Source organism: Oncorhynchus tshawytscha, linkage group LG23 (genome assembly GCF_018296145.1).
Source record: "Oncorhynchus tshawytscha isolate Ot180627B linkage group LG23, Otsh_v2.0, whole genome shotgun sequence".
NCBI classification, from domain to species: domain Eukaryota; kingdom Metazoa; phylum Chordata; class Actinopteri; order Salmoniformes; family Salmonidae; genus Oncorhynchus; species Oncorhynchus tshawytscha.
Window position 1 is genome coordinate 12,465,832 of NC_056451.1, and position 11,812 is coordinate 12,477,643.

The following is an 11,812-nucleotide window of genomic DNA, read 5'->3' on the forward strand; positions in this document are numbered from 1 at the left end:
TATATTTTATGTTGCCTTTAGTTATTTCAGAAGCATCTGGCCTGGTTACTCTTTTTGATATGTGATTTTACCGTTGATTCACCAGTTTGTCCCTTTTTTACCCAGGTATTTCCATTTTGCACACTACCTACTGTACCAGTCAAACGTTGGACACACCTACTCATTCCATGTTTTTTTTCTTTTCTTTTTTTACTATTTTCTATATTATAGAATAATAGTGAAGACATAAAAACTATGAAATAACACATATGGAATCATGTAGTAACCAAAAAAGTGTTAAACAAATCTAAATATATTTGATATTCTTCAAAGTATCCACCCTTACACTTTATGATAGCGTTGCACACTTGGCATTCTCTCAACCAGCTTCATGAGAAAGTCACCTGGAATGCATTTCAATTAACAGGTGTGCCTCGTTAAAAGTTAATTTGTGGTATTTCTTTCCTTAATGCGTTTTGAGCCAGTCAATGGACATAGACCGGTGGAAATCTGTCCTTTGGTCTGATGAGTCCAAATTTGCGATTTTTGCTTCCTACCCCCATGTCTTTGTGAGATGCAGAGTATGTGAACGGATGATCTCTGCATATGTGGTTCCCGCCGTGAAGCATAGAGGAGGTGGTGTGATGGTGCTTTGCTGTTGACACTTTCGTGATAACAAATCAATACAAATCAAATGTTATTTGTCACATACACATGGTTAGCAGATGTTAATGCGAGTGTAGCAAAATGCTTGTGCTTCTAGTTCCGACCATGCAGTAAGATCTAACAAGTAATCAGTTTCTCTTTGGGTCTTATAAAATGACTGTCTTGTATTTCCACAATAGATGTGCACTGTTTTTGTAAATAAGCTTCTATTTTTTTCTTTGATACATACAGTACTGAGTCATTGCGAGCTGGACCACTAGATTGTGGTACTCTTATTATTTAGAATTCAAGGCATCCTTAACCAGCATGGCTAACACAGCATTGTGCAGCGGTATGCCATCCCATTTGGTTTGTGCTTAGGGGGACTATCATTTGTTTTTCAACAGGACAATGAGCCAAAACGTACCTCCAGGGTGTGTTTGACCAAGAAGGACAGTAATGGAGTGCTACATCAGATGATCTGGCCTCCAGAATCACCTGACCTCAACCCAATTGAGATGGTTTGGGATGAGTTGGACCGCAGAGTGAAGGAAACGCAGCAAACAAGTGCTCAGCGTATGTGGGAACTTCTTCAAGACCGTTGGAAAGGCATTCCTCATGAAGCTGGTTGAGAGAATGCCAAGCGAATGCAAAGCTTCATCAAGGCAAAGGCTGGCTACTTTGAAGAATCTAAAATATATGATATATTTTGATTTGTTTAACACTTTTTTGGTTACTACATGATTCCATATGCTTGATTTCATAGTTTTGATCTCTTCAATATTATTTTGCAATGTAGAAAACAGTAAAAAATAAAGAAAAACCCTTGAATGAGTCGAACTTTTGACTGATACTGTGTGTATACACATTGTTGTCAATTTATTGATAAATTGCACATATTGTACATATTAGTAACATTAACTAAAGATGTGAAGTCAATATATTCACAAATAGACAACAAGGCACCAATTTACAAGGCATTTTATTTTTTCCAAACCTATGATGTACAAGGCCCAAATAAAGCTGAATTATTTTATAGCCAGTTCTTAAATATTCCAATCCAGTTTCTCTTTGGGTCTTATAAAATGACTTTTGTATCTCCATAATAGATGTGCACTGTTTTTGGAAATAAGCTTCTATTTTTTCTTTGATACATGCAGTACTGAGTCATTGCCAGCTGGACCACTAGATTGTAGTACTTTATTGTTATATTTCACCTCTTGCTTTAACCCTTGTTTTCATTCTGTTAGTCAGTATTGTGCAATCCTTGAGGTTTCTCTTTCCCTATACAGTACATAATATATCGAGAGAGAGAAAAAATAGAATAGTAGTAAATGATAATGTGAAACCATGGATGGAAATTCCACTGTATAAAAATCAGGTGGTTGACACAATCTTAACCTAATCCTGACTTTCCAGGAACTCCATTCGTTGAGACACAATTCATCAGGAGACATTAACTATACATCATCCTGCATATTCTCATATTTTTTTCCACTTTGGGCAGTACCCTTTTTGGAAAATAACAGATCAGTGAGTGACTACATCAAGTAAAACTTGAATCACAAATCTCGCCAGTTCTTATTTAGAGCATGGACACTTCCTGTCCTTACACACAGTCCTCTCTTGAGTTCTAAGCAGACCCCATCAAGCAGATCTTCCAGTGTCTCTCTCACAATCGTAGACTTGCTCACACTCTCATAACGTCCCCTCCTCCAGCAGACAGTTGAGGCCGGTGCAGATTTTGGTGAGGTTGGGTTTAAAGGGTCCATCGGGGTTGTACAGCTGGGTCAGAAGCTCTGGATCGGAGTAATGGTTGAATACGTGGTTGATGCGACCATGGGATTTGGGTGTGAGGTGGGAGTCTACTAGCTTCAACAACAGATCTCTGCATTCTGTCAGGATCTCCGACATTACTGTCTTGTCAAAGGTGAATTCCACCTGAACAAGAAGTGGGAAATAGAGATAGGATAACAATGTTATTATGTTGTCATCGTCTTTTATCTGTTTTCATACAGAATGATTGGCCGTTAATGCATAGAGGTCTATGATCGATTAACTCACTGTAACATAGTGTTATGCAAGGTGCTGGCATGTTTACCTCATAGAAGCTGATGGCTGTCATGGCTCCTTGATGCAGCTTCTTCTTGAAGTCCTGGGCCAGACTCAGCTCCTCTGGGCTGAAACGGTTGTGTCTGAACAGCACGCCAATCTTCACTGCTATCTTGATCAGGTCCTTCACCACCTTCTGGGCCTCTGAGCGGTTACCTGAATACTCTTTGGAAACACGGTAGAGCTCGTCTAGGATCTCACTGCTGGTGTCGTCTATGAACATATGGACCACAGACTTGTTGGCCATGTGGCTGAGGATCTTCTTCTGGGCCTGCATGGCCATATCCTTGGAGCTGAATGACTCCATCCTTACCTGGGGGTTGGGAGAGAAAAGTGATCAGGGATGGCTGATTTATGTTATTTCTAACTCCTAGCTCAGCCGTGCCACAGGATCTCCCTCAGTTCAGTTTTCTGGGCTTTTTGTTTTAGCATTACAGAGAATCCAACTGAGACATCCAGGGGATGTTCCATGGGTAATACCAGTTGTGGAAAAAGTACTCAATTGTCATACTTGAGTAAAAGTAAAGACACCTTAATAGAAAATGACTCAAGTGAAAGTCACCCAGTAAAATACCACTTGAGTAAAAGTCTAAAAGTATTTGGTTTTAAATGTACTTAAGTATCAAAAGTAAATGTAATTGCTAAAATATACTTAAGTATCAAAAGTAAAAGTATAAATAATTTTAAATTCCTTATTTAAAGCAAACCAGATGGCATAATTTTCTTGTTTTTTTAAAATGACGGATAGCCAGGGGCATGGTCCAACACTCCGACATCATTTACAAACAAACCATGTGTTTAGTGAGTCTGCCAACTCGGAGGCGGTAGGGATTACCAGAGATGTTCTCTTGATAAGTGTGAATTAGACAATTTTTCTGCTCTGCTAAGCATTCAAAATGTAACGAGTACTTTTGGTTGTCAGGGAAAATATATGGAGTAAAACATACGTCTTCTTTAGGAATATAGTGAAATAAAAGTTGCCAAATATTAATAGTCAAGTACAGATACCCCAAAAAACTACTTAAGTAGTACTTCAAGTAATTTTACTTGTACTTTACTTTAAGTACTTTACACCACTGGGTAATACCCACCAAGGCTACAGCCTCACCCCACACCGTGTCCCTGTCAGGGGAGTGAAGATACAGAGCGCTACCCCTCATGGGAGGACTTGAGTGCACCTACATCACGTAAACACACAAAACTGTTGCACCACATACCGTTTAACAGGACTAGTGTCATTGCAGCTTTGTCCTGCAGCTGTGTTACAGGTTCATTTGATGTAGTCAATATCAAATTAACACAGTAGGTTCCATGGTACACCTATGGAATTGGGCCTAACCTAAATGTAACACACAGTCTAATGCTCAGAAGGTACCACTTTCTAGTATAAGCCTGTATACAAGGATGAAATAGATAATTGTTTGTGTATCTTTACATTGTGGCCACATCATTTTGACATTTTCAACATTGTAAAAATAGTTATGAACTATGTATGAAAGGTTACACAATTCCTACCATTGGTTTCTGTTACATGTTGAGAGCATACACAATCATCCTGTGGGGATCATTTCAGGGCTGAATCTCCACTTAAGGCCTGTGTGGACAAGTATCTGAGAGAGGCAGGTAGGCTGAATAGCTCAGGCAGGTTTCTACAAGTGCTCCTAGATTGCATCAGAACAGGGGGAATGGAGCAAGTCATGGTCCTAGACCTATCCTTCACTCTTAGAAAAATGAGTTATTCAGCTATCCCCATAGGAAAACATTTTTTGGGGTTACTGGTAGAACCCTTTGGCATTCCATGGAGAACCCTCTGTGGAAAGGGTTCTACCTGGAAACAAAAATCGTTCTCTGATAGGGACAGTCGAAGAGCCCTTTTAGGTTATAGAAAGCAATTTCTTTCCCCTAAGAGTGTATATTTACTGTCTTGGAATCCTCCCTTAGGCAAAAGGTCTTACATTGAGGCATCCTTTAAGTGGCAACAAGGCTTTCACACATATGGGTCTTTTTAAAATCGCTTCAGGGCCTGTATTCACAAAGAGTCTCAGAGTCCTGATCTAGGATCTGTTTAAGCTTTTAGATAGTAATGAAACAGATTATATTGACTGACAGGAAATGGTCCTACGTCAGCACTCCTATTCTGAAAGGCTTTATGAATACAGGTCCAGGTGTGTGTGTACTAGTGCATGCGTGCGTGATCCAAATGATGGTCATCTATCTGACTCACAATTGATACAGTAAGCAATAAATGCAAATGACTTTTCTGCCAATAAATCAAATGATCCTGACATACTAATAGGCTATGTTCTATAATCAGCAAACACACATCTCCCATATGTCATCCCACTGGGTTTTTATTACATGCGTATCCAGTGTCACATTTCTAATGGTACGCTCCAGTACAAAGCCTCCGCTCTCTGCGGGAACATTCATTAGATGAATTTCCCTTAACGATGATAATGGAAGTGGAACAGCATGATAGCTATTTCAGATTCACTCTCAATCTCATTGCAGTGCAGAAAAGCCCAGTGGGGATTGAGAGACGTGCGCACCCATCAACCATGTATCCTCCCTGCAGAAATATGGAGCCGCAGCTGGGGACAGCTGGCTTTTTGGCTGGGCTTGAAGGAAAGTTCACTCTGTTTATTTGACTAGTCTGCTAAGGGTCAGTTGTTTAAAGTATAAATATCATTTTTGGGTTGTCTTCATGCGACAGCCAAGAGTACAATGAAAAACTACTCTCCTGTAATGGACAGCACAGGGCGGGCTGATAATGCTTTTTATGTTTACACAGTTCATGTGGAGTACAGCAACAATGACCATGTACACATTTAAAGAGCACTCAAGAAGGTCAATCTGAGTTGCTGTCCATTAGGCTATGGATGGAAGAGCACTAACTTCGCCATTAACAATAGGAACCAATTTTATGAAACCAGACATTAGACTTTCAGGAATGGGAAAAGCCAAGCAATGTGGGTCTTCCATGACTCCAGTGTTAGGAGGGCAGGTTGTGTGGATCAAGAAGAGCTGTGCTGACTGACTTAGAGATAGTGATCGCTGATTGGAAGATTATGCGCAGGGGGGCGGGGTGGGAGAGGTAAATATTTAGCATTCCGTAGATGACTGCTGTTTGTGTGTACGCCCAGGTAAATCCTCTGGACTCCCACAGGGCTTAGCAGGGGAATTGTGGAGTCCCTTCGACTTCCCTAGACAGAATGTGACTTTTACTGCTGCTATTACAAAGCACCAGGTCAAGCAGACATGTTCCACTAACACTAGCCCTAAAGGCTTATGTCACCCGCTGCCTGTCACCAGACTTGAGTGATATTATGGGGCAATGAGGCCTCCCAGTTCTTAAAGTGTCTATTCAGAAGGGAGAAATGTTCAGGGTATTTCAGATAGAAATATATCATATAGGATGGGCATGACTTTTAATCATACAAACAGAGAATATATGCAGTTCTACCACCTCGTTGAACACACTCCTGGTGGCATTATCCTGAGCTCAGGTCCAGACCTTTCTTTTCAGTAGAGGACCTCACAAAGTGCGGAACTTTCCAGTTTTTCTCTCAGCATTTAGTTGGTATGGGTTTCTAAATCAGGATATGTCCCGTGTGTGTGCAGGTTCAGCATGTGGCACAATAAATAATGGCCCAAAAACTGGCATCACAAAAGTATTGCTTCATTAAGAATGGTGTTGGACTGAATGCTTGATGCTTGATGCTGGCAGTTTTTCATTCAAAAGTGTTCATACAGTATGATTTTTGCATGTTTTGTCAGTCTTGTAACGTTTCTCGAAGTCTTTGAAGAGACTTTGTTGTTCAAGACTGACACACAACTCTGCTGGCTTATTATTAAGGAAGAGAAACCAGTAGTTGGTTTGTGGTGACCAATTTTGTTTTTACCCCTTAGTCTGTCCAACACTTTGCTGTGTCATTTCCATGTCTTTGTCTTTCGCTCTGACTGGCTCTCTGGCACTCTCAATCCGTGTAGGCTAGTAGACGAAAAGAAAGTCCACAACTTGTTTGATTGTGCAAGCTCCACCAGGCACAGATGGTTTCTCTCCTCAGTTATACAGCTGTCTGTCAGGACTGGGTTCCGTTTGTACCTGTTCCAGCATGACTCTGAGTGTACATACAGTACACGTCTCCCAAGTCCAGTGTAAGTTAGAAAACTATCGAAGAGGAATTCACACATGATCTTATTTGGTCCTTCAGTACCACCTTCCTTCTCACTTTATCCACATAAACTTAAAATGTATTGAAAGATATAAGAAAAAAGGACAAGCTCGCTATAATAATAACACAAGTGTTATATTTGCAAGAGTGTATGTTATTTCTGTCAAAGGTAGAGCTATCTGTGCATAGAAAAGACATGGTTGAGTTATCAGATAGAGAAAGCCCTGAGAGTCTTCTTACCTGTGTGTGCCAGAGAGAGTCCCCCCCTCCTTCGTGTCAAACGTCTCAGTCCCCACGGCACGTGGCTCAGGTTGTCAGCATTGAGCACTCGTTAATGGAATCCCTTCATCCTACCAGGTGAAAATAAAATAAAATCCCTCTGTGTCTCATCTATCTGTGCTGCTCGCCACCGTCTCAAGATAAATGTCAGTTGTACTTCCTTGAGGAACTAAATTGCTATGACACACCCCTTAGTGTGTTTCTCTCTCTTTCCTTCTCTCTCTCTTGTATTTCCCTCAAATTCAAACTTTTGTTCCTCTTCAAACTACAGTATCTCTCTCTTGCTTTCCCCCCCTCTTCATACTTTATCAGTCTCCCTGTTTCTTTTTGTTTCTCTCTCTCATCCACTCTGTTCGTCTCTCGCTCTCTCTTGCGCTCTCTGTCTCTGTCTATGTCTTTGTCTGTCGCTCACTCTCTCTCTGACTGTCTCTCACTCTCTCTCGGACTGTCTCTCTCTCTCTCTCTCTCTCTATCTGCTGACAGTGGGCCTCTGCTTGTTCTGACAAGTGAAAACCCCAGAAAGAATTTAGCAATAATCTGGCGTTTGAAAGGGGAGCGGCTTAACCCTTTTTGTGTTCACCATTGCAGGAATGCAGCTTCTGTCAGCAATGGACTCCATGTCACATCTGCTCTCCAGCAATGTATAAATTCATATAGTTCATCTGTTAATCCTAAACCTTTAACATTTCACTGCTTTACTTTTGTCATTGTAATTTTGACCCTGGTGACATAGTAAAGTATGAAGGGATAATACCGTATGGAGTGTATATTGTATATACTGTATTATAACTACATTGGCATGAATGAACAGTATTTGAAAATACTGAGCTCACATTGGTTTGAAATGGAGGGAAGTCAGTGAAAACTGATGAACATATAAGACCTATTTACCAGTTTTGTTTGCATTGGTTGCCATAGATTTTATCTCTCCTCGTGTTGGCTTAGTTTCAATTGATGTTGAATTTGTGAAAAGCAAATGCATAGACATAGGTAGACTGGGGTAATAGTACAGACAGTGCATGGTGAAAATCTACACATCCCTTGCACATTCTTCACATGTTGCTGCCTTAAAATACTATCTAATAAGGCATTCAATTAGATTTAAGTGAAATAAAATTCTTAGATATTTCCAAATGAATTCTTTTTTTAAAGAAGAGGGGGGAAAAAGATGTCTTGATTGTGTGTCTTCACACCCCAGAGTTAACACTTGGTGGAAGCATATTTGGCAGTCATTATAGCTGTGAATCATAAGTCTACCAACCTTACACAACTCTTAGGGCAAGGTATATCCATTGTTTTTGTCACAATTGCTCAAGCTCAGTAAATATGTTTTGGAATTGATGGACAAGCATATTTAAGTCAGAACTGACATTGGACCACTCAGAAACACTCAACATTTTGTCATTAACATTTGTGTAATTGTTCCTCTGAAAAGTAAAACTCCCAGGGTTAGGTTTCTATAAGAGTGAGGCAGGTTTTCCTCAATTTTCCCCAAATATTGATCTTGTTTCATCACTGCAACTCCCCAACGGGGTCGGGAGGCGAAGGTTGAGTCATGTGTCCTGCCAAACTGCACTTCTTAACACCCGCGTTTCAGAGGAAACACCATTCAACTGACGACTGAAGTCAGCCTGCAGGCACCCGGGCCCGCCACAAGGAGTCCCTAGAGCACAATGAGCCAAGTAACGCCCCCCGGGCACTAGCAAATGTATATTACAGATATCCTAGTCTTGGATCTTTAGTTATAAAGGGGTTGAATTTGATCAATCTCAACAATTCCTACCAAGGGAAGTGTGTTTTGTGTTTACACTGACCACAATTCATGAATGCTCTGATTCATACAGGCCTGGCCATTCCCTGATTCAAAAGCACTCTGTTTATCTGTAGGTTTATGTGAACGACATCCAGCTGGACCAAACAGCCTGCTGAGGCTCAACCCATAAAAACATCTCCATCCGATGGGGCTAAGGCCTTTGAGCCAATGATTGTTTTCATGTGTCAGGGTGAGAGGTCAGACCAAGGCCCAGTTGAACTGAAGGGAGAGTCTGAACGGATACAAGCCTACAGAGTGTGCAGTTGGGATTCAAAGACACCTGCACCTTTGTGTTTATTTTCTCTTTCCTCCGGCAAGAAATTAACTGACTAGAGATAGTGAACTGCAACTGCAAAAGTGGGCCTGTCACCATGGCAACAGACAGGAAATAGGGCTTAAGCGGTTTCCTGACGGCTTCCTCTTAATCATGTAATGACATCTCCCTCAGAAATGTCTACAAGGAGAGTTCAGATGTGTGTGTGTGTGTGTGTGTGTGTGTGTGTGTGTGTGTGTGTGTGTGTGTGTGTGTGGTAGGTAGGTAGGTCTGTAGCACTCACTAACCCTTAGGTATTCATACCCCTTGACTTGTTGTTACAGCCTGAATTCAAAATGGAATACATATTTTTTTACCCTTCTACACACAATACTGCATAATGAAAAAGTGAAAACATGTTTTTAGAAATGTTAGCACATTTATTGAAAATGAAATACAGAAATATCTCATTTACATAGACTACCGATCAAAAGTTTGGGGCCACTTAGAAATGTCCTTGTTTTTGAAAGAAATACACTTTTTTTTGCTTATTAAAATAACATAAAATGGATCAGAAATATAGTGTAGACATTGTTAATGTTGTAAATGACTATTGTAGCTGGAAACAGCAGATTTTTAAAAATGGAATATCTACATAGGCGTACAGAGGCCCATTATCAGCAACAATCACTCCTGTGTTCCAGTGTCACGTTGTGTTAGCTAATCCTAATTATCATTTTAAAAGGCGAATTGATCATTAAACCTGCTGTTCTGATTAAAGAAGCAATAAAACGGGCCTTCTTTAGACTAGTTGAGTATCTAGAGTATCAAATCAAATCAAACTTTATTTGTCACATGCACCGAATACAACAAGTGTAGACTTTACCGTGAAATGCTTACTTACAAACCAACAGTGCAGTTCAAGAAGAAGAAAATATTTACCAAGTGGACTCGAATAAAAATTAATAATAAAAAGTAACAAATAAGAATAACATGGCACCGGTACTGAGTCAGTGTGCGGGTGTACAGGCTATTCGATAATATATCCGTCGGGACAATTGGTTTCTCACATTAGAAGCGATTGGAATAATGGCTACCTCAGTATTTTACGCAAGATTTTCTGCGGGAGCCATCATGTGACCACTTGCTCAATGTGGTCCCTTACGGCTATTCTTCAACATAAATGCGTAAAAAGACGTCACAATGCTGTAGACAGCTTGGGGAATACGTAGAAAGCGTAAGCTCATTCGTAGCCCATTCACAGCCATATAAAGAGTCATTGGCATGAAGCGCTTTCAAAAAATGCGTCACTTCCTGATTGGATCTGGGTTTCGCCTGTAACATCAGTTCTGTTGCACTCACAGACAATATCTTTGCAGTTTTGGAAACGTCAGAGTGTTTTCTATCCAAAGCTGTAAATTATATGCATAGTCGAGCATCTTGTCCTGACAAAATATCCCGTTTAAAACGGGAATGTTTTTTATCCAAAAATGAAAATACTGCCCCCTAGTCGCAAAAGGTTAAAGGTCTTGCTCACTTCGGCTACCGAGAGCGTTATCACACAGTTGTCCAGAACAGCTGGTGCTCTCGTGCATTCAGTGTTCCTTGCCTTGAAGCGAGCATAAAAGGCATTTAGCTGCGTCACTGGGCAGCTCGTTTCTGGGTTTCCCTTTGTAGTCCGTAATAGTTTTCAAGCCCTGCCACATCCGACGAGCGGTGTAGTAGGATTCAATCTTAATCCTGTATTGACGCTTTGCTTGTTTAATGGTCCGTCTGAGGGTTTAGAGGGATTTCTTATAATCGTCCGGATTAGTCTCCCTCTCTTCGAAAGTGGCAGCTCTAGCCTTTAGCTCAATGCGGATGTTGCCTGTAATCCATGACTTCTGGTTGGGATATGTATGTACGGTCACTGTTGGGATGACGTCATCGATGCGCTTATTGATGAAGCGGATGACTGAGGTGGTGTATTCCTCAATATCATTGGATGAATCCCAGAACTTATTCCAGTCTGTGCTAGCAAAACAGTCCTGTAGTGTAGCATGCGCGTCATCTGACCACTTCAAAATTGAGCAAGTCACTGGTACTTCCTGCTTTAGTTTTTGCTTGTAAGCAGGAATCAGGAGGATATAATTATGGTCAGCATTTGTGGGTTCGATTACAGGCCCAAAATGGCCAGAAACAAAGACCTTTCTTCTGAAACTCGTCAGTCTATTCTTGTTCTGAGAAATGAAGGCTATTCCATGCGAGAAGTTCCCAAAAAACTGAAGATCTCATACAACGCTGTATACTACTCCTGTCACAGAACAGCTCAAACTGGTTCTAACCAGAATAGAAAGAGGAGTGGGAGGCCTCGGTGCACAACTGAGCAAGAGGACAAGTATATTAGAGTGTGTAGTTTGAGAAACAGACGCCTCACAAGTCGTCAACTGGCAGCTTCATTAAATAGAACCCACACAACACCAGTCTCAACATCAACATTGAAGAGGTGACTCCAGGATATGCTGGCCTTCTTTTTCACGACCCTGTCTTTCAAAGATAATTCGTAAAAATTCAAAT

At 40.8% G+C, this 11,812-nt stretch overlaps 1 protein-coding gene across 1 annotated transcript; it reads right to left on the reverse strand.

Moving 5' to 3' along the window:
- Positions 1-1,588: 1,588 nt before the first annotated feature.
- Positions 1,589-7,599, reverse strand: tnfaip8l2b (tumor necrosis factor, alpha-induced protein 8-like 2b). The gene is made up of 3 exons (XM_024385826.2): positions 7,152-7,599; positions 2,726-3,049; positions 1,589-2,565 (listed from the first exon to the last, which is right to left on the reverse strand). The coding sequence occupies exons 2-3, from the start codon at positions 3,041-3,043 to the stop codon at positions 2,323-2,325; spliced, it is 561 nt and encodes a 186-aa protein (XP_024241594.1). The 5' UTR covers positions 3,044-3,049; positions 7,152-7,599; the 3' UTR covers positions 1,589-2,322.
- Positions 7,600-11,812: the final 4,213 nt, after the last annotated feature.